At 38.5% G+C, this 24282-nt stretch overlaps 1 protein-coding gene and 1 pseudogene across 3 annotated transcripts in view; both read left to right on the top strand.

The window, feature by feature from the left end:
• LOC142453099 (sterol-4-alpha-carboxylate 3-dehydrogenase, decarboxylating-like) overlaps positions 1 to 7086 on the top strand; it is a 57064-nt pseudogene extending 49978 nt beyond the window's left edge.
• LOC142453521 (regulating synaptic membrane exocytosis protein 1-like) overlaps positions 1 to 13455 on the top strand; it is a 233583-nt gene extending 220128 nt beyond the window's left edge. For 2 of the 3 annotated variants that reach the window (XM_075554911.1, XM_075554909.1), the window contains 2 exons: positions 10987 to 11200; positions 13417 to 13455. In XM_075554911.1, the coding sequence (XP_075411026.1) occupies positions 10987 to 11200; positions 13417 to 13455 (253 nt within the window). The remainder of the gene's footprint in view (positions 1 to 10986; positions 11201 to 13416) is intronic. The other variant, XM_075554910.1, reaches the window with a different exon arrangement.
• The last annotated feature ends 10827 nt before the right edge of the window (positions 13456 to 24282 follow it).

Raw genomic sequence — 24282 nt, 5'->3', positions numbered from 1 at the left:
GAATAAATATTATGAAAGAGTTTTAAAATGGAATCAAGATATTATTGGCCAGATATAAATGAACTCCTGTGTTTTCACAATATGGATTTTGATTTTCATAGTTAGCTTTTGTTCATGTGTTATCTGTCAGCCATGATCAAGATGTGAGATTCCCTGGTAATTAAAACTTTCCTGATGCTAGATACTTTAATTTACAAGTTGGAATCATATAATTTTTATATGGTAAATATTAAATTATATATTCAGGGATAAAGTAAAAGGTAAGTCCCTGAAGTTACTTTTCTCATCATTAAGCAAGGAATAATAATGTTATCTACATCATGCTTCCTGTGTGGTTTGAGATAATCCATGTAAAGTGTTGAACCTAGGTATTTAAATAACAGTGAAAATGTTAACATCGTTACATGCATGACATCCATGTTTTACCAAAGGCTCCATGATTTATTTAAGTGACATGATAATAGAAATGAATAAAAATAAGCTAAATTAAAAATAATAATTATCAGCTTATTACAATATAATGAAATAGATGCTTTTAATATAGTTGTAAGAAAAGATATATCACACTATTATGACTGGTTCATAGAATAATTTTCTAAATATAGTCATTTATTTTCTAGTTAGCTAATTTTATAAGTATGTGTTTAAACCAGGTAACCATCAGGGAAAATATTAGCTAATCAATTTAGTATATTAATATGTCATCCTGTTTTATATTTAGAGGTGGTAATATATCTTCTTAAGTTTAATTAGATTACATAAATTATTAATTTGCTAGATTTTAATGCTTTCAAATACATTCATCTTTCCTATTATATAAACAGCAAAAGTTCTCTTTTGCTATTCAGTGTTATTTCATGAATTATAATTGAATTTTAATAGAAAGTATTTCATATGTACCCACGAGAAATATATAGAATATATTTAAAGTACAAAGAAAATGAATAAAACATTTATCATTCACAAACATGACTAAAGGATATTGTAATTTTTAAACTCAGAACTCTGGAGAAATTTCATATCTGCATAAGAAAACCTGTGTGTTCTGCTTGGTGCAGTTTTGTATATATAATATTAACCCATTAGATTGAACTTATTAACTGCTTTATTCATATCATTTCTAACATTACTGATTTCATATCTACTTGACCTGTCAGTTATAGAGAGAAGTACATAAAAATATCCTACTATGAAATGGATTCCACACATTAATAACTTTATCAAGTTTTATTTGTTGTTATTTATAGGTAGGTGATTTAGAATCACAATGCTTCCTAATGAAATCAGTATTTTAGTAGTTGATGACCCTCTTTATCATATTCAAAATAATGTTTCTTGCTTTAAATGAGACATCTGCTGTTTGCTGTTTTTGTTCATCTTTATGAAGAATATCCTTTTTCATGCTTTTGTTTCACACTTTCTGTGCTTCATGTTTTAGACGCAGCTCTGTGAAACCTCATTAGTGTACTTTTACAATCTGACTCGTTTATCCTTCACGGTGATTACAAATGTGCTGGGTTATTTCCGCATCGCCTGCGTGCACTCTCTAATTGTGCTGTTTGTCTATGTTTATGGCTCCTTTTTCCAATTTTTCCTCATTGTCGTAAGAATATATGTCCCAATTTAAGGCATATTTAGCTTGCAGAGAGTCACACTTTGACTCTCCTATTTTTCTAAATCTCATCACTAGTAACATGTACCACACGCAGTGTTGCAGCACATAATTTGCTGATTTCATTATCATCAGATGTTCGCTTGCTGATGTGCACTTGCAAGGTTGAGTGTTCAAAGCCCTGCCATCTAGATGAGGGTTTCCAAATCAAGTCAGGTGCTTCCGTTGCTTGAAACCATGGCCCTACGTGCTGATCTCTTTGCTGAAGTCAGAAGCAGGTCTGCGAAGCAGGGGCATGTTGCCGTGCGCTGTGTGAAGAAAGCATGAGCAGGACCCTGCAGGCAACTCTGACTGGTTTCGATGTGAGAGCTACAGCGCCGCCGCCCTCATTCCTAGGAATAACCCTGATGCCCAGAACCTCCCACAGATGGAGTTACTGTGGCAACTGGCCAGTGGCAACACTGCCCGACTCTTCCTCACGCATGCAGTACGTTCTTATGACCTGTGCGTTTTCACCTGCGTGTTAAAGTGTATATGCGATGTTTCTTATCCCGAAAGACGAAGACCTGGTTTCTAAAGGTACTGATTTGAATAACAATGAGGATTTTAAAAAAATGGCATACACTATATATCAAAACTAACTTATGATATAGTCGTTGGAAGCGAACCTAGTCATAAGCCAGAGACTACCTGTCTAATAAAACATTTGCCATTTCAGCATTTAACATATACACATCAGTGATACTTAAGACAGTCATTGGTTGTTCGACCATCTCTATTATCCATTGACAAAAGTTTCCTTACCAGACACTCAACGCTCCACAGTCAGTGAGCTTCTTTCCCCTTTCCCTCTGTCCACCCAGGCAACCCTGCGGGAGCAGTGCTTAAATGCCCAACTACTAAACAAAACATCCTTAGTTTGAGTCTACCGGCTGTTTGAGGGCAGAAAGATGTGGTGATCTACTTCCCTGAAGACATACAGCCTTGGAAACCGCTACCCTATCAGCTTAATATGAGTTGGGGTCAACTTGAAGTCAAGAGAGTGTATTTGGCTTTTCTTGTCCTCCTTGGTGACTACTCATCGACTTTGGCCTCTGTACACCTGCCTAGCCTAGATATGTCATATTCACAATATCTGCCCTTTGGCGTACGATCTATTTCCCTTAGCATAACGTTTTTAAGGTCCATCCATGCTACAGCATACATCGAAGCTTCATTTCTCTGCACGGCTGAATAAAATTCCATTGTACAGGTTTAGTAGAGCTTTCTATGATTTGTAACAAAGCTTTTGGGCTTTGTGGTTAATATACTTAGGGCTAGAATGTCCGGATTTTTGTTGAACTTTGTGAGGAACCACCAAACTGGGTTCCTTAGTAGCGTCACCATTTCACATCTCCACCTGCAGTGGGTGAGGGTTCCCGGCTGCCACATGCTGTATTTGAATTATTTTTGGTGACTTCCTGACAGAAATTTTTATGATCTGTCACTTTTATAAAAGTTAAAACTGGAATTGAGCCTCAGTTCACAGAACCGCTGCAGGTCTCCCAAGGGCAGCTGGCATCTTCAGAATTTTGTGACCTCTCTGAATATTGCTCTTATTTCATCTCTGCTCTTTGGAGAGTTTTCTATACTTTCACCCCAGCACCAACAGGCCTTCAAAGTGATGATTTCAAATATTTTGTCCGGCATTTATAGTTCTTTGTAGAAGTAGGATTTTTAAAGGCTATTTAGTCCTCTCTATAAACTAGTTTTTGTTATTTGGTCAGAATGGAAAGGAACAGTATACTTTGTATTTGGGGACTTTCCAGATCCTAGGTATTTCACATGCACAATTTTTGTCCTGTTGTGGATGGTGTGTTTCCCTTAGCATGATGTTTGTAAGGTTCATCCATGGCGGCAGCATACTCAAGGACTTCAGTTCTCCATGAGGCTGAACAAGATTCTGTTGTACAGATAGACAACAGTGTGTTTGTATCTGGTCACCTGTCGATGGACACTGTGTTGTTCCCAGCTTTTGGCTATTACAAATAAGTAGACAAGCGTCTACTTACATTCCCAATTTTAATCGTTTCAGATACACAAGAGAAGGTAAATAAGTACTGTTACTAGGTTCCAGTTCATACATGTCTGGGTTTATTACAAGCAAAGCATGACAAAGCATGTCTCTGTAATCAGTGGAACTTTGCAGACCACTTCTCTCAGTCATTTAGCTGTTTTAGCTTCGTTACGGCGCCTTCAATAAAGGTTCAATAAATACAGACTGCGTACTACTAAGGAGCCTGATTGGCACACTGGGTAAACAATTGGCTGTTAACCAAAGGTTGGAAATTGGAGCTTTCCAGGTGCTCAGCAGAGAAATACGTGGCCATCTCTTTCCAAGATTACCACCTCGGGAATCCAGCGCAGCTGGTTCTGGCCTTACAGGGTCCCTAAACGTCAGAATTGAATTGAGAGTAATGAGCTTGGATAGAGGTATGTTTTTTAATAACTTTGCTTAAATTGTGTATTTCTAAGACTCTTAACTGCTTGACAGTAAAATGAGTTGTGTACAGAAGTAATAGTGAACCGAGAATGACTAAGCAAAAAGCTACGAGATGACAGCAGTCCATATTTTGCACATACATGTTGTACAAAACTTTCCTTAAATAGATATCATTTTCACTGAGCTGCTTAGGATGGATAAATATCATGTATTTAAATGTTTAAAAGAAGAAACATATTATTAAAATTAAATTGGTTTTTTAAAAATTTAAGTATGGTTGTTGAAATAACCGTATCAGTATAAAGAAAGCACTTAGTAAACTTGCATTTGGCAGCCCTGACCCATGAATCAAATCTAGTTATTTGTGTCTATAAAATTTAATTGGAACACAGCCATGCTCACTTATTTCCCCTATTGTCTATGGTCGTTTTCACTCTAATAGCTGAGTTGTGGCAATAGAGATTGAGTCCCGTGAATTCTAAATTATTTACAACCTGACCCTTCACCTAAGAACTTGGTCAAAATCTGTGTTAAGTCACGTTCTTCATGGCAGAATAAGATTATAGGGTGACTCTCAAGCCTAGCTATCTCTTTCTCATTTATATTTGCTTAAATAGATTTGATCTGGTAGCTATCACAATAAAGATTTATGTGCTCTCTCTTAGCTTAGAGTTTATTTGTTTCTTTGGTGATATTGCTAACACCCCTTTAAAATTAATTTTAATAGAAGTTATAAGATTTCCAATATCATTTTGTGTGGTGATTTTGATAATACCTGATAGCCGTAATTATCTCCTACCATCCTAGAATAATGTACTTAATCTGTTAAAAATTTATTGCATCAAGTATTTCTAAGATAAATTTACTATTTTTGCATTTGTGAAATAAAACCTCACATATATGCTTCTACAAAATGAAATGATTTGTCTTTAAATTAGGAAAGGTTTGAACTCCTTATATGCATATATATATATATATTTCCTTTAGTTGTGAGAATGGGATATTAAAATGTCAATTGGTAAAGCAGAGGGAGATTTTAGAAATGTAAAAGTAATCTTTAAAACTTGATTTAAAAGGGAAGTAGCATGAAATCACACTGACTCAAATACCATCGTGTTTGGATCTAGTTGAATTGATTCTCTTTCCGGAGAAGACTAAGCCCATGGCTGTAGAGTAGTTGGACTAACAGTGACCTGTAGAGAGCTTCCAAGCTATAAATCTCTGTAAGAGCAGAAGACCTCACCTTTCTCATCACCTGGCGGATTGAACCACTGACTTCCTAAGTATCAGTCCAGTGCTTACGCACCAATTAGCAAGTGTTTATGCGAGGTCCTAGAAAAATACCCAAATCTAGCAAACTAGTTAAATTACACAGTTGAATTTAGCCAACTCTTTCCAGAAACTTCTCTTTTGACAAAATAGTCACTAGCTACTGGAGGACTCTCTGAGTTCCCATTGATATAGCCAAGCCATTTTTTTTTAAACTGGGGTTCAGTATGTGGGATGGTGTTCTAGAAAGAACAAACAGCTTATGTCTGTCAATATTCAAGGTTGATTAATTTGGATATGCGTTGAAAGGGGACACTTGAATTATATTAAATGTTCCCATTATTTTGAGAAGTTGTTGATTTTGGTGTCTCCTTCACAATGTCGTCGTTGTTGTTGTAGTTAGGTGTCCTTGAGATGGTTCCAACACTTCGTGACATTATGCACAACAAAATGGAACACTGCTTGCTCCTGTGTCATCCTCACCATTGGCATAATGTTTGAACCCATTGTTGCAGCCGCTGTCAATCATTCTTGTTGAGGACTTGCCTTCCTTATGTTGACTCAACCCTGCCAAACTCAGTGTCTCTCTCCAGGGACTGGTCTTTCTTGATAGTCCAAAGTACGTAAGACAACATCTCACCACCCTTGCCTCAAGAGGCATTCTTGCTGGACTTCTTCTAAGACAGACCTGTTCTTTTGGGAGTCTATGGTACTTTCAATATTTCTTGACAACACCATGATTCAAATGCATCAATTCTTCTTTGGTCTTCTTTATTCGATGTCCAACTTTCACGTGCATGTGTAGCAATCGAAAATACCACGTCATTGTTAGGTGTCATCAAATCCGTTCTGACGCATGGCGATCCGCATAAAGCAAAACACTGCCTGATCCTGCGTCATCCTCACAATGGTTATATGTGTACACATAGTTGCAGCTACGTTGTCAGTCCATCTCATTGAAGGTCTTCCGGATTTCTTGACACAGACTAGTCAGTGCTTGTGCCCATCAGCTTCTTGAAATATTTCACTTGGTATTCTATCAATTTCTGGAGCCTTGATTTTTACTAATACTTTTGACGTAGGTTAGGTTGAACTTATTTCCATACCAATGATTGTTGACTGTGTGCTCCTTCTTGAGATGGTTGAATGTCCAGACATTCATTTTGATCCCATGAGTCTATGTATTCCTTCCCTCATCTTTAGATGCTTTCTTTGTCATTTAGTGCGTTCCCTATGGGATCTTTCAATGGTGCAACTTAGGCTTGACTTTCTCCCTTTAGTTCTTTCAACCTGAGACATGCTAAGTGAATCCCACTCTTTTTGTTTTCTAGCTCTAGAGCTCGCCAATGTCATTATCATACAGTATTTTGTCTTCTTGAACTACCCTTTAAAATGTTGTATTGGCATCTTTCACTTCATTTTTCCCATTTGCTTCAGCTACTCTGTTTTTGAGCAAGATTTCTTCTTAAATCTACTTTGGATTTTTCTTATCCCCTCCCCCCGGCCTCCCCCCCCCCGGCCCCCTCAGTGTTTTCAATTGCTTTTGCTATATTCATGTATGATGTTCTTGATATCATCCCACAACTCACCTAGGTTTTATTCATTGGTGTTCAACACATTAAATCTCTTCTTGAGATGGTCTCTAAATTCAGGGGAAATAAAGTCATATTCTTATTTTGGATCTTGTAGACTTGTAAATGTTTTTTCTTTAGCTTTAACCTGACACTGGATATGAGAAATTGACCATCTGCTTCATAATCCAAGTGAGAATCTGTTCCATAGATGAGGCCTTGTTTTGGCTTATGATCTTGAGTTTCTCCATAATCACTCTCCCAGAAGTACTCAGTTTGATTCCTGTAGATTCTGTGTAGGTAGGCCCATGTGATTAGTCTGTGTAGTTGCCATTGAGTTTCTGGCAAGGGTACTTGCACTAAAGAAGTCATTGGTCTTGCAAATGTCTAACGTAGAGCCCTCGCTTTTTTTTTTCTATCATCAAGGCAATGTTTCCCAGCCAGTGATCCATTTTTTAATTTCAACTTTTCCATTCCAATCATCAGAAATTATTGGTTTATTTTGACCACATGTTTGTTCAATTTCAGGTAGAAGACTGTAGAATTCATCAATTACTTCATCATTGGCTTTAGTAATTGGTCCGGACATTTAAATAATAGCTCAATTAACTCATCTTCCTTGTAGATGTATTGATACTATTTATTCACATAAAGATAGATCATGAAATGTTCACTTTGATAATCTTTGTAATGCCATTCCTCTTGAATTTGTCATTCCCTATATAGTAAATGATAGAATTGTCCAATTCAAAGTGGCCTAGGAAATTGATCATTATGCATTCTATTTCATTTTTTAATCATTTATTGGGGTCTCATACATACACAAATCCATACATCCATCCATTGTGTCAAGCACATTTGTACACATGTTGCCATGATCATTTTCAAAACATTTTCTTTCTACTTAAACCCTTGGTATCAGCTTCTCATTTTTTCTCTCCCTCCCCCACCTTCCCTCCCTCATCAACCCTTGATAATTTATAAATTGTAGTATTTTTTCATGTCTTACATTGACCAATGTCTCCCATCACCCACTTTTCTGTTATCTCTCCCCCGGGACAGAGTTATATATAGATCATTGTGATCAGTTTCCCCTATTTCCCCCCACCTTCCCCTGCCCCTCCTGGTGTGGCTACTGTCATTATTGGTCCTGAGGTGTTTCTCTGTCCTGGATTCCTTGTGTTTCCAATTCTTATCTGTTAACATGTACATACTCTGCTCTAGCTGGATTTGTAAGGTAGAGTTGGGGTCATGATAGTGGGGTGGGGGTGGGCGGAGAGGAAGCATTAAAGAACTAGAGGAAAGTTATATGTTTCATTGGTGCTATACTGCACCCTGACTGGTCGTCTCTTCTTTGTGACCCTTCTGTAAGGGGATGTCCAACTGTCTACAGATGGGCTTTGGATCTCCACTTCATACTCCCCCTCATTCACATTGATAAATGATTTTTTGTTCTGAATCTTTGATGCCTGATACCTGACCTCATGGACACCTCATGATCACACAGGCTGATGTGCTTCTTCCATATGAACTTTGTTGCTTCTCAGCTAAATGACTGCTTGTTTATCTTCAAGCCATTAAGATCCCAGACACTCTCTCTTTTGATAGCTGGCCACCATCAGCTTTCTTCACCACCTTTTCTTATGCACCCATTTTATCTTCAGTGATCGTGTCAGGAAGGTAAGCATCACAGAATGTTCTTGCCTTGAGGGAGTACTTGAGTAGAGGCCCAATGTCTGTCTGCTACCTTAATACTTAACATATAAATATATGTACATAGATCTATTTCCCTATCGTTATATAAAAGTATATTTACATATGTACATGCCTGTAGTTAGACCTCTATAAATGCCCGTTTTCCTCCTCGTTGTTTCCTCTATATCCTCTTACGTTTCTCTTGTCCCACTATCATGCTCAGCCTTCATTTGGGTGTCAGTAATCCCTCTCAGTTACCTTGCCCTTGATCAAGCCTTACCAGGCATCCTACTCCCTCCTTGCTATCAATTATAGATCACTTGTTCTTCCCTTGTTTGTGGGCGTGTTGACAACCCCTTTCATTTCCCCTGCCTCCCCTTCTCATGTGTCCCACGGGAACCTTTGATGCTTTGTTTTCTCCTCTGGATTGTTTATCCCACGTATCTTATGTAGAGAGACATGCAAAGACAATAATAAGCACAAGACAGAGCAAAACCAAACAAACTTTAAGCTACAACAAACAACAACAAAACCCAACGACAAAAAAAATTGGAAAATTCTATAAATGGTTTCAGGTCTGTTTGTTGGCCTTTAGGAGTGTTTTCCAGTCCAGTCTGATGGGGTGCCAAGCCCCGGTCCCAAAGTCTATTTTTGGTATTCCCTGGCACTTCATTGCTTTGCTCCCCTTACTGCTCGGTTGCAAACCCTTAGATTCTTCACTGGTGTGGTGGGGTCAGGTCAGGCACAATTCTCACACTGTGCCTCCAGTATTGTCCCTGGTAGCGCAGTGGGTCATTGAGGGATGTGTGTCTCATGGTGGGGCCAGCCCTGTGGACCTCTCTGGGCAATCATTGGCTGCTCTGAGCTGGAATATTGTCCTAGGGGTTTGATGGGCCAGGATGTGTTCCATTCTCTCTCCTTCTCCATTTCATTTTTAGTGACTACCAATTTCCTTAAACGATTACTTCGTACTTTCTACCTTCCGATAAAGTGGATGTGTGCAGCTGTTTCTTCGCACGTGTACTTGTGCCCATCGGTAAATGAAGGTCCCAAGTGTTTGTTCCATCTATGTCAATAAATCCAACTGTGCTTTAGAAGGAAGCTCTTCCACGGTAATATATTGAATGTCTTCCATCCGGAGAGGTTCATCTGCCAGCAATTTATCAGACAACAGTCTCCTACTTTTCAGAAGGTTTCAGTAGCTAATTTTTCAGAAGTGGCTCTCATCTTTCTACTTCCTAGTTTATTCTTCGTCTGGAAGCTCTACTGACACCTGTCCAACAAGAGCGACCCTTTGGTATTTGGAATACTTTTAGCACCACCACAACATCAAACTACCACAGAGTGACAAACTGAGAAATGATAACCAATAATTTTCACTATAGCATGCTAGCAACCTTTATACATATGACTATGATATCAAGATAAAGTGGGGTGTGTCAAAACCCTCATATAATTTAGAACATTTGATGTGGTGTGGAAGGACTACTGAGCTCCAATATAATACACATGCCAACTTTCTGTGTACTTCATAAAATCAGATACTTGTTGCCAACCATATTGTCAGTCTTCAGAAACGGACGTGAAGAGAACCCGTTGTGGTAGGGAGTTTGTCAAGCAATATACTTTCAAATGGTATTTTTCAAAGCATGGATTATCGTTCACTCAGTGAGTTGGTCATAAAATCAATATATGATGATACACATTTATGAATTGTATTCATCATGAAACAGAATGGGATAGCCAATAAGTATCAGTTCATCATCTGTGGCGTTAGCCTTAGTATTTTGTATAATTTTGTTTCCGTTATATATACACAAGTCGTTATAAGGTGTGGAGTTCCCAGGGAAAACATTCTGAAAGCCATGCAGAAGGTGGAGTGGAATTCCACGACCTAGGACAAACGGCGATCACACAGGGTCTATTTGTGTAGGTGATCTATTGCTCATAACAGGGCCTTGGTGGCCATGGTTACGGATTGGGCTTCTAATCTCAAGGTCAGCTCTTTTAACCCACCAGCCCCGGGGCAGGAGAAAGAGCAGACGCGGCCCACATAAAGAGTTACGGTTTTGGGAACCCACAGGGACAATTCTGCCCTGCTCTATAGCGTTGCTATGAGTCGGACCGGGCTCCAAGGCGGTACGATTGGAGTTCTGGAACGTTAACCAGCAAAGCTGGGACTAGTGGAACGTGTGCTAGTACATTTCTTACCTTTGGAAGTAAGATTGGTGGAGGAGATGGCTGCGTTGGTCCAAATAGCAAGCTCTGCATTGTTAGAAGTAGTCTCTGGCCTTTCGTTTGGAGCTGCCTGCCTTCCAGCGTTTCCTTAGTGCGCTATCCCATTTTCTTCTGCGCAGGAGATTGCACCAACAATTTGAAAGCTATAAGGAACAGGTGCGGAAAATAGGAGAGGAAGCTCGGCGGTACCAGGGAGAGCACAAAGATGATGCGCCCACGTGTGGAATCTGCCACAAGACAAAGTTTGCGGACGGCTGTGGCCACCTCTGCTCCTACTGCCGCACGAAGTTTTGCGCCCGCTGCGGAGGCCGCGTGTCGCTGCGCTCCAACAACGTGAGTGTCGCAGGGCTGGCGTGCCTGCTGCTTCAGTGCCAGGAGGACCTTAGCGCCTCCAAGCAGGAAGGGCATACCTGTTAGCGAGCGGTACATGCGTAAGGTACACATTAAATGGCTCCCCCATTGTTTGTTCTTTTTCGTTTATTTCCAAAAAGGCCTACCCTTCTTGGAAATAAAACAGTAACGGTAATGAAGATAATCTGGTACAGGCACGTTTTAAACGAGTCCCTTTCAAAACCAACACTGGATCACCTGTACGAATCATTTACTCTCTCTTCTGACTCATGTAGCACGTGTGAATTTAGAATCACGAATGATAGGATCTTGAAAATTATCTTGACCAATTATTGCCCCCTTACCCTGAGAGGGTGCTGGGTGTGGGGAGTGTGTGTCTGTGTGTGTGTATGGGTGTGTGTGGGGGGGAGGGGGTGTCTTAATTTCTACAACATTTGTTTCAGACTGGATGAAAATAAAATACAGAGTAAACTGTGAAATGACATTTAATCCCAGATAATATCGAAAACAACTATTTGTCTTAATGAGCAGTTTCATACTTTACATTATGTTAAAAATACCATGTTAAGTATATGCAAAAATTGCCTGAACACAAATAGCTTTCTAGATATTTTCATAATTTGGAAAATTGCAGTAAAAATGAAAACATGTTTTCCAACCAACGTTACATTTTTTAGTGGTCTTTCAGAGTTGCAAGTAACATACTCTAAAATTGTGTTCCATGGAAGGAAAACGCTGAGTATAATAGATATATGTTATATTTCAAGGTGAGGTATAATTAACTCTGTAGCCTTGGCAAGATAATTAACCTCTGTGAACAATTTCTTTTTCTGTGAAACTGAATAATTTCAATTACGTTGTACTTTCTCTTTCCTTCTAAACAGTATTTATTATACGTACCTAAAATCATGTTCTGTGGAGTCCATAGGATAGACCCCTGTGGAATAGAGGAAAGTTGCCCCATATGTTTTCCTAGACCATAGTCCTGCCAGGTCTTTCCTCCCACAGAGAAGCTGGGTGGGTTTGAACTGCCCACCTATTAATTATCAGATAAGCACTTAACCATTGCACCTCCAATACTCCCTATCCCATGTAAACATTGTTTATTCTAGTTAACCCGTACATGCCTACTTAAAGCCTTTCTAGAACAAGCATGGGTATCAAAATACTGTCTTGCACAGAAAGTGACTAAGACTGTTTGGTAGTTTTCCCTTCCTTAGTGTTCCTAAGAGCCCATGGCTGGGACCTAGGGTTGATATCCAGGATATTTAAGGACCCCTATGGTCAGGACTCTGGCCGATCGGAAAAGGTACTGGCAGCGAACCCTGGGCACAAGTTGGCTGGGTGTTGGTGCAGGCTTGTAGCCTGTAGCTGTTGGATGCAGCTGTTCCCGTTATAGATGGGAGGCCAGTCAATAGCAATACAGGTAACTATTGATTGGTTACAATGATGGAGTCAAAGTAAGCTTTTATAAACTATAGATTGTTTTAAAAAATGGAGCTAGGAGGGCCTACATTTTGGAGAATAGTTTCTCCATTTTTTTGAAGTCCATCCAATCTTGGGGAAAAAAATATGTAAAGGAACACACACCAAGAAAGTGCAGCTTAAAATTCTTAGTCTCGGGTTGAAAACACAAGATGTTATAAAGTTGGTTTCCTTACAGCATTATAAATATTGAAATGTATATTACAAATAAATATAACTTGCTGAATAATTCATAACTGCACCAATTAACATATTTCTGTTCCCATTTTTATTTATTACAAACATGTCTCATTCTTAAATGTTTCCAAATTGTGACTATAACATTTTAGCAGAAAATTTATAAAATTATTTATATTTTATGCTTGTATGATATATTTGTTTTCGATGATAGGTAAACTACCTGTGACAGTGTGGTAGTGAATTAATTTTTTTTCTGAGTAATATATAGGTAGAGCTAATAACTCCTAAAAATGGAGAAAATCATGAGCAATACTGATACTTAATATATTCCTGGATCCTAGATGTGCAGTTTCATTGCTGCATTGAAAAATGGCTTATATTTTAGGAAGAGTAGAGAACTATTTCTCAAAAATGTTTTAACACTGAAAAATATGGATTTTTTCCTTAAGATGCATTTACTAATATGTTTTATTTTTGTCTTTCTTTTCTTTCTCTTTTCTCCTTACTCTGCTTCCTTGGATGCATTCCCAAAGGAGGACAAAGTGGTTAGAATCCATGTTTCCTTCTTATAATGTGTTGTAGTGTTGTGAATTTGATTAAGTGAATTGATTAAGTAACTTGGTTAAGTCACCTCGTGTTGTTAATCACCAGATTTCACAATGAATTTACATGCTTCAAACGCATTCCTAATTCTTAGGAAGCAAATTAATATTGACATCCAGGAGCTTTACAGAGTTTTGTATGTACATGTGAAGCCTGGGTAGTTTGAATGCATGAGGCTAGTGATATTTGAATCAAATTTAAATTGTGATGAGCTCATTTTTCCTCTTAGCTCCCTGAGTTTAATGGTTATTTCGTTTGTCTTCGGGAGCAATAAACTCTAATGGGACACAGGCAGGTGAAATGCTTATTGCAAATGAAATGGAATGTACTGATTTAGGGAAGACTGATTCAAATTAAAATAAGAGCTCAAAATAGAATTATTTTTCTGTAAAACACACTTTCAGTTCTTAAGCTGAAGAAACCACATGGGTCATTGATATTCACAAAGCTAGGATCCAAATAGTATATGTAGACATCTTCATGTGGAATAATTACAACTGTCCAAATCTCATAAAAATATGAAACTGAGGCAGAGTGATGCAGATTTAACACATCCACTTGGTTGCCTTTGCTGACTTGTCTTTAAAGTTTAGATGTTGCTCTGCTGTGAATAAGTAGCTAGCATGACATCAAATTAAACATTCGTCTGTGCTTTAAAACTTGACTCTAGAATGAGTTCATGAGTTTTAAAAGGAAAACCAGGTTGAAAAATTATACACACAGTTGATTTTCATGAGATGTGCTACCGGTACCAATGGTGGTATGTGAGTTTGAAGAAATAATGTACTGTATTCAAGAATATAATTACAAATCACATCTGTAGTGTCATGGATATGATTACTTTGGATACGCTCTACATTTGAAGTGTGGATCATTTTAAATTCCTTTAGTGAATAAAAGTTGAATTCAATACTGATGCTGGTGTTGTGCAGACGAGGTGATAAGATTTCTGCTAGGCCTTTGTGACCAGCTAGACTCATTGTCCTTTGAACATTCCCCAGGATGACAGGTTATTTGAGGTTCTCATGATCGTTGCTTGTGTAATGAGAATTCAAGTGATTCTTGTGGTTCTCAGGCTAAAAGTAGAATGGAAAGGCCTACAAAATATGCTCCCTTTTAATTCAGTTCTGAAGATAGATTGAATCTAGACTTTGATTAGGATGTATATATCTAGCACTTTATTTTTAAGTACTTAGTCATAATTTCTTTAAATATCTTTTTAGCCTATTCAAGCTTGAATGAATTGCCTTTCTAGGGCAAAGAAATTGAAGTTGGATTTCATCTTGGTCTCGTTAAAGTGAAAGACTAGACATTAAACAATATCTTATTGACACTCTCTGCCATCTCTCTGCGTTCTCTTATTTTCAGTAGAAAAACTGTAATTTTATGTGTGCTTGTGTGTTAATATAGATGAAAAATGAAGAGGAATAAGGGCAGGTAATTTTCTAAAAGCAATTTCCATTTGGATTTGTATAAAAATCACTTCTATTTAGCCTGTTAAATTAAATTAATGAACAAACATGACTAAAATGTTGCATGGCTAGAAAGACATATAAGGATAGAAAATGTATGAATATCCCCTTTACTGGTTCAACAAAATAATTCTTGATGATCATAATATTGAAGGTCAGCATTACTGTACTTTAAAACTTCACCTGTAGTCCAAATCATCTAATGATAATTCGCAAGATTATACACTTGATTGTAAAGAAACTGGCTGCCACAAAGAATCACTTAGCAATGGACGTGTAAGATAGCCTACCATAGGAGATTATTTTATACAAGTTCATACTCTCAGAAGCATGATCACATTTTTTCACTTTACTGAAAGCCTTTTTCACTCTCTAAATAGTTGCTGCAGATTCTCTGCAGCCTGTGAAATTGCTCTTATCATTGTTTTTTATTCTATTGGGTGGCGGATGATTGAATTTGGGTAACTCCCTTGAAAATGATAATACTTCATTACTAGTATATCGCCTTAATTGAATTCTCCAAATTCAATTCCTTTAGAATTTTCCACAAATTTCATTTTTTTACCCTTCTGCTCAATGAAATTGGTTTATGAATACAGCAACTAAAAATGTACTTTCTACATTTCTAATTTATCCTTTTTGCTTTATAAAGGGAGGTTGGGTGTCATAAGTTAACACTGTTTTTAATGCCAGTGTTACTCTGAAAAAGAGAACCTTGTTATTTACTTATTTTACTCAATTTTGTTTTTCAAAACTTCATGTAGTTACATTTTAAACATCGTGTATAAAAAAAGATACTTTGCATCAAGGTAATAATTAATGAGGAGTGATGGTTAGAGCAGCGGCTGTCAACCTGTGGGTTGCGACCCCTTTGGGGGGTTTGAATGACCCTTTCACAGGGTTCGCCCAATGCACAACAGTAGCAAAATTACGGTTATGAAGTAGCCACTAAAATAATTTGATGGTTGGGAGGGTTTATCACCACATGAGGAAGTATATGAAAGGGTCACAGCATTAGGAAGGTTGAGAACCACTGGTTCAGAGAATCATAATTTCTTAAACTGGTTCTTCATAACATCTCATTCCTGTTTGCTTTTAACAATCATAATAAATGATATGCTGATTGAAGAAAATGCTGTGTTAGGCAAAGCTTATGAAAGTCAGGGTAAGGTGACATCTGAATTTGAAACTGTCTTTATGAAATATGAAATGATTTCCTGGACAAATTCTGAAGAGCATGAAACACTTCTTCACAGACTCTTCTCTTAAATACCAAGAAGACTCCTCTCTTGTTTTGTTCTCTTACTGGGGTTAGAGAAAGGCAAGCATTCAGTGAAATATTAACAGTTTTAAAACATTATTTTGTGATTGTATTCAATATGTATTGTTATTACTCCTACTATAATAGCTATGAAAGGCTATTGAAATTGTCCATACTTACTACATGACATGATGATGAATCGTATGGTCTGTTTACAGCCTTTATCTTTTGAAAGACTGAGTAAGGACATTGGCCTGGATGTGTGCTTCATGTCCTCTTTCGTTCCCGAGGTTTTAATGGATTCTCTCTGACAGAATGTTCTTTCAGAAGTTCTTCCAAAAAATAGAGTAGGCTGGGGTAGAAAAGTTTATAAATATAGATAAGCATGTCACTAAGTAAATGATAGAGTGTATCCAGAGAAGACTTCCCATTAGGCCATTTGCTTGATTAGAGTTTTCAAGGTGACCCATCTCATTTTGCTTTGACTGTCGACCTTGAGTGGAACGTGGGAAGCAATACGTCCCACTGCACCTTGATTTTGTTACCGGACGAGCAGCTTACTGTCCTTGCATCAGTTCCACACAGAGGGTTGCTGTGACTCAGAGGAGACTGACGGGATTCATTTGGTTGTTTTTTTTTTTGCAGGGGGGGGGAGTGGAGGAGGGGAGCTTATACTTTCACTTACTCAATGGTAGGTAATTCCCCTCTCAGTAAGTATATATGAGAAATCATCAAAAGGTTTATGGAAATATTCCACTATCTTTCAGGGCCATTTTCTGGGGAGCTTTTTTACTGCCGCTTGGATCAGCGTAGTCAAAAAGTGCTGTTTCTAGAGGTCCAGTTCACACACAAGCAGACTCACTCCAAACAGCGTGTGCTATCAGTGGGCGGCGGCAGACAAGCTCTCTCTGAAATGCAATTGTCTTGGTCTTGTTAGGATGCTTTCAAAGCAGATCTCCTGGAACCCGGGGCTTGCTGGGGGTCCTTTAGGCAGCTGAGCTTTTAGCCTGAGACATCAGCTCACATCGTTATGGTGATGGCTCTTTTCAGGATTCCAGGGCATCATCTTGTCAAAGGACACAGGACCTTCATGGATGGAGCTTATTATTAAGACATTCTCAGGAAATTCATCAATGAGAAAACGTCTAGGCAAGTGGTGCCGAAGGGCTTTTGGTCCACAATGGCTGTGCATCTCTCATTCTTGGTCCCGAGAGAATGTCACATTCACTCTACAGCCCCTTCGGACTCCTTTGAGTGCCAACCATGAAGAAACCAAAATAATGCAGGAGAGCTGATTTGAGTGCCCCGGTTGTTAAAAAGCCATTTTGGTATGTGGTGTTAATTGAAGCGCTGGGCGTTCTTGGAGGGAAGGAGGAGAGGGAAACACCACTGGCAGAATTCTGTAGACTTAATGGAGGGCTTGTCCAAAACAACCCCACAATTTGATTCTTCTGTTTCATCAAAGTTTCTATGGCTTCATAGCGATATTATTGAAGAGTGAGTGTGTGTGTGTGTATGCGTGTGTGTGTGTGCATATGTGTGAAGGGGAATTTTAAAAAGCTACGGAAAAATGGAACCAAAAGGTAATGGGATTTTTGAAGTTTATATGCAGAATATGATAACAAATGTGTACAAAAATTTAAACATAAACATATATGTACATACTTGCATATTTAAAAGTTCTTAGTAAGTTGGGAAGTGGTGTCTAATAACAACTACGCATGTATATGCACAAAAGCTCCAATGTTTGTGGGGAAAAATTCATGATCTTAAATCCAAATATGCATTGCAACTCCCTTTTCTTTTCAGCTTTTCTTGTTTCCATGGAAATTGTTGGCGATATTACTTGACCCGTGTTAGCTTTTCACTTGGTTCTTCCTTACATTTGTTCTTTTTCTTTCCTACGTGGTGAGATTTGCCACGTAGGAAATCCTCCCCTTTCAAGGGTCCCTTAGTGGCCTGTGTCCACTATTAGCCTAGTGAGACCCCCTTGCTGGAGTGAATGTCCGCATGGACGGTTGTGCCATTAGCTTTATCTCGCTGTCCCCATTGAGTGTAGATGGCATATTTCTTCCAGTAAAGCTGGACCTCTTTGCAAATTCACTGACCTCTGCCGTGCCCTCATACCACATGGACTTCAGCATTCTTGCAGATGGGCATGGACTATGTCTACTCAGTTCCTTGGAAAGAGGGGAAGGCATAATCCTCGTGCTAACGCGGGACAGTGCACTGAAGGGCCTTTGCCCATTTTTGCTCCAGGCCGCAGTCCAAAAGGCTTAAACAAAGTCCTGCTGCCGCGGCCCTGACGCCCTGGCCCCAAAGGGAAAGGCCTGGAGCCCCTGGTTTCCTCATAGAAATTGTCCTAAGAAGCTTGATGTATAACATTTCAAAACATGGATTTCATTATTTTATAAATTATAACTTTAAAATATGATGATTAAAATATATGATATTTTAATTTTGTAAGAAATAAAGTACATGTATTCATCAGAAAACTCCTAAAGCAAAAGCTCATGTTTTGGGTAATAGAATCATCACAACGCCTACCCTTGGTTCGCCCTCAAGTTGTTGGAATTGCATTAAAAACGGATACGTAAAACAGACTAGAAAAGGAGAAAGCCTTAAACGCACCGGAAAGAAAGATCCTTACCCAGTTTCAGATGCTTTAAACTCATCAATGCTAAGGCTTTTTAGCTGTTGTTGATCAAGCTTAGAGAGTTGACACGTAATAGTGGAAAATATAAAAATTTAAAAAGTATTTAGATTTCCTTATTGGTTTGACAACCAAGTTGTTCCCCTATAGGGCATAATATTAAAGCCAGCATGCTTATATTTATGAAAACATTTGCTTTACCAGCTGCCATAAGTTTAAATCCCTTCTTAATCCTTCTGTAATTATGACTCCTACGGCCCCCCTATCAGAAAGGAAGCTATCTCTCAAGTGTGTATTCCCTCACTACCAGAAGTAATTTTTTCATAAGTTTTGGTATTTGTCATTCTTAATATTTTTTACGTTGGTCTGCTGCTCAGAAAAAATAAAAATAAATTAAGCCACACTATACTTACAAGCTTCAGTTTCCCTTTCCACTGTGATTGCATTCTTTCCTCTTGTCAGTTAAGACAGGTACCATATATACTCGAGTATAAACTGACCCGAGTATCAGCCGAGGCACCTAATTTTACCACAAAAACTGCATTAAAAATGTGTTGAAAGACTCGGCTTATACACGGCTATTTACGGTAAGTGCTGTGAAGCCAGCTGGTGTGTTCGTGTGTGTGTTCGTGTGTGTGTGTTCGTGTGTGTGTGTTCGTGTGTGTGTTCATGTGTGTGTTCGTGTGTGTGTGTGTTCATGTGTGTGTGTTCGTGTGTGTGTGTTCGTGTGTGTGTTCTCGTGTGTGTTCGTGTGTGTGTTCATGTGTGTGTGTGTTCGTGTGTGTGTTCGTGTGTGTGTTCGTGTGTGTGTGTTCGTGTGTGTGTGTTCGTGTGTGTGTGTGTTCGTGTGTGTGTGTGTTCGTGCGTGTGTGTTCGTGTGTGTGTTCGTGTGTGTGTTCATGTGTGTGTGTTCGTGTGTGTGTTCATGTGTGTTCGTGTGTGTGTGTTCGTGTGTGTGTTCGTGTGTGTTCTTTCTCCTAATTTGCGTCCGTTGTACTACATGCAAATAGTCTGCTGAACTGTATTTTATTTCGCAGCCTTTCATGGTTAAAAACTCAGTAACAAGTATATAAAGTCAAATGAATTGTCTTAATAAACTTAACTCCAGCTTATGAAGGCTGCAGCATATTCAGTCACAGTAGTCATTGACATTTCACTCTGGAGGCCCCAGAGATGTGCTCTGCACCCTACCGAAGCAGGACAGAGGCTGTGTGGTCACCAGCTTCACACTGGCTACCTCAGATAATCTCAGGAGGATCTATGCTGGCCCTGAATCACGGAGATCTTTGAGGAATCAAATCTCTCGTGCATCTAGTCTAGCTCCTCTATGTATACATCACAAACATCTTAAAGACTTTTCCAGATGACTCGGACCTTGTCCACAATCCACACATACATTTCTGCAATCCTCATGGCTACCCACCGCCAGCCACTTCAAGTCTGGGGACATTTATCCAACAAGCCACTTAATACCCTCAATGCTGTCCCCACCATTCTCTTATCTTCTAGGCTTCTTCTCATGAAATCCAGAGTGTGCCCTACTCTATCTTTCTGACTCTCTATCTTACCGTCTTGCTAGCCCTGAGAAAAAGAAATAGAGAATAGTTAGCCTGATTTGAATAAGGTTTGGAAAACTGAGGAACAAAACCTGCAAATGAGTATCTTAGTAAATTACTTTTTTAATATGCTCAGCATTATTTTTATTCAGCATAATTATTTTTATTTATACAGAACTGACCAGATACTGTTCATTGTAAGAAATTTTATTTGTTTTCTTGGTATTAAATTCACATATCATACAATTCAATATTTCAATCAAGACAATTTTTATGAGAAAATATTTCTTTTGTTTTTGGCACCTGTGCATTACTAGAGTCTTCACTCCCATAATATTTTATCCTTAACATTGTGGCATTGTGTGTGATGATTCCACATGTTTTGATGATATTAAATTTATAGTCTGCACCATAGGATGATCATTGTTTCAATTTTATGATTGCCTTTGGAAATGGTTCTATCTCATATGAGCTTGTTTTCTTCACAAATGTGTTCATTATCCTTGGTTCACTCCTCTAGGTTCCAGGAATTCTGTGAATATGTACACTTCTTGACTTGAAATGTTCTCCAATAAGTTAAACATGTTCACGGCAAGTTCACGTGTAGTTCCAGCCTGCTTGTCATGTTAATTCTAACTCATTGTGAACCCGTGTGCATCAGAGTAGAGCTGTGTGCCATTGAGCTGTCAAAGGAGCTCAGATGATGTACTGGTTTACATGTTGGGCTGCTAACCACACCGTTAGCAGTTCAAATCAACCGGGCTTTCTGTAGGAAGAAGGCGAGGCTTTCTGCTCCCATAAATAGTTCATCTAGAAACCCACTGGGGCCATTCCATGCTGCCCTGTGGGGTTGCTAAGAGCTGGAAATGATTCAGTGAGGTTTTTGTTTTGTTTAATCATTTGGAAGTAGGTAACCAGATCTTTCTTTCAGCTTCTTTTTGGGTGGGTTTGACTGGTCAACCTTTTGGTGAGCAATCAAGAAATTTCTTATGAGGAAATAACCACATGTGATCAGATAACCATTTATACAAATTAACTATTTATGAAGCATCTCAATATTTTATAACCATAACTACATTAATAGGAATTAGTGCATTTCACTATGCAATGGAACAAGCATGATCACTGAATGTAAAACATGGCCACGTTTGGGGTCGTAGTAATTTTGATACAGTAGGAATTGATTTAAGTTGCAGCTCTCCTACCTGACAAATATATTTTAAAAATAATCTTTGTATTTATTTTTACTTTCAAAATAGGAATAATATTATCACCCATTATATATGTACAGAGTTATTGATCAGATAGAAATAGTAATAAATGTCTGGTGTTCTAAAGCAATAATTAACAATTATCTGGTGTTACTCTATTCATATTTTATACACAGGTTTCCCCTCTATCTGAAAGCAGAGCATTCTTATGGGCCTTTCATAAAGTAAAATGGCATTTAGTGAAGAAGCAATGAGCATTCATTTCTATGAGTAAACTACTTAAACGTTCTCTGACAAAAAGTAAACTACGGAAACAATCAGATAGCAATGGTGTTGTGTTTATAGGCATAGTTCACAGTCATGACAACTTGATACTGAGATGCTGAGTGTAGTTCTTGGAGGAAGGAACTTGGTGAGCCCATTCCCGCTTCCTGTGTTTTGCCCTACCTCTATACCGGCTTGCTGCAAAACAAGGGTCTACTGTGCTTAGTTTTACTGCTTTCATCATAAAAGCAAAAATCTTCCTTGGATTTCTATTAGTTAAAATTGATATTAAGGTAGACGGCCAAAAAGCAAACTCACTGCCCCTGAGTGATTGACTCATAGTCACCCTTTAGCACAGAGTAGAATTATACCTATTTTTTTAAGGCTGTAACTCTGTATTATGGAAGTTGAAATCCTGAACCTTTTAGAAAGCATGGTAGTCACCTAATCTCGTGTCAATTTATGGATTAAGAGTGTAGGGTTGGAGTCTAGGCTGCCAATCCGGATATAGCCAATAAGACTTCTGTGTGGGCATGGCCTTCTCCTGAGCATTCTGGGAAATATGGTACTTCCTCCTTGAAGGCAGAAGATACCTCTCTCTCTCCCTCTGCTACTCTCTGGGAGACATTGCAGAAGACAAGCCACATGGATGCAACCAGACCTCGGAAGCCGGAGAAGCCAGAGAGACCCCTGCCAACACTGAGATGCTTACAGCACCACTGGACCCAAAGACTTTCTACCCACTGGCTTGTGACCGTCCTGCATTTGGCTTTATTGCATGTGTTTCATGAGTCTGAAGAAGACTTTATAGATTGGTATCAGACATATGGTCTAATATCAGATTTATGGCCTTGGACTGGACTGGGTTGGGATGTTTTCTCAATGTTCAGTTCCTCTTGTATATAAACCTCTCCCTTATATACATATGAGTGTTTATGAATTTGTTTCTCTAGTCTACCCAGACTAACACAGAAAGCTAAACAGCATACACTGAACTTTTGAAAAACAGGGATACCTGAATTAGAACAAGGTACTAGAGCTTAACTGAAGGAACTAGGAACTCAATTGAATACAGATCGATTTTGGTATTTTTCCCTCAAGATAGATTTAACTATACTTACTTTACTTGTTGTAAATTGTAAGAAGTAAAATTGGGATAGTCAACATTGTTAGCCTATAATACCTGTAGTAACGTGTAAGTATTAATTTTGTGACAGCCTAACCAAATGTCTTCAGGAGCATGTGTGAATTGTAGTGAGTAAATAGGGTCTGGATGCTCACACTGTAAAACTAAGCTGTTGGTTACCTATTTTTCCTGGTCAGATATTGGGATATATGACATTTTTATGATTCCTCCTTGTCAAGTATTCTCTTATCCACAGTAGTTCAGAGCGAATAGCTCTCCAGTAGGGTCTGGGAGGCTGTAAATCTTGACAGAAGCAGATTTTTCACTCACACACTATCTTCAAGGGAGACCTGCCCCTGCGATTCTGAGCCTGTAACTCTTTACAGGAGTAGAAAGTCTCATCCTTTTCCCCTGGAGCTGCTGGTGGTCTCCAACTACTGACCTTGTGGTTCACCATGGTCCAATACATAAGTTAGCCCCCCTCCAGGGGCTAAGTTTATAACCTACCCTCCCCCTCCAGGGACTCAGTGCATAACTTACCCTCCCCCTCCAGGGGCTCAGTGCATAACTTACCACACACCAGGAGAGGCTGCTGGGTTTGAATGGCTGACTTCTCTGTTAACAGTGCAACATTACCTGACAGCAGCACCAGAGCTCTTTGACAAATAATCTGGAAACATTAAGAACATATTAACTGGCTGATTTATTAGACATTTTTACAGATTTTATTTGGGGTTATTTTTGAGTAATTATTTTATTGTTTACTATCCAACTTTTTATATGTTTTACATGTGAAGTTATTTTTCACTGTACAAGGATCAGTTCAGTTATTTGTGTCAAAAGCTTTGTAATTTGATATCATTCAGTGATGTTTGTATGTGATGCAAGCCATTTTATTACCTTCTTCATTTGGTATACCTGCTTTATTTTCCAGCAAAAATCTTTGTTTAAATCCATATTCATTTATTTATTACTTTTTCATATTAGGTCAATCTTTTATTATTGTTACTGCTCTTCATTTAAACATAAACTATAAATATCCCAAACTATTAATTAAAAAAAATACCAAAGTAGGAGCAGATTATGGAAGGAGGTAACAGACTAGATAATCATCTGAGAACACATGATTTGGGGACATTCTGCAGCTGGAGCCTCTGTATTTTTTTTACAGATGCTAAAGCATGTTACTGAAGATTTGCATCTCATTGAATACTTTGCTGTTGTTGTTAGGTACTGTCAAGTCTGTGCCAGCT

Source organism: Tenrec ecaudatus, chromosome 7 (assembly GCF_050624435.1).
Source record: "Tenrec ecaudatus isolate mTenEca1 chromosome 7, mTenEca1.hap1, whole genome shotgun sequence".
NCBI lineage: Eukaryota > Metazoa > Chordata > Mammalia > Afrosoricida > Tenrecidae > Tenrec > Tenrec ecaudatus.
The sequence above is the reverse complement of the archived record's forward strand: the minus strand, read 5'-3'. Positions and strand labels throughout refer to the sequence as shown.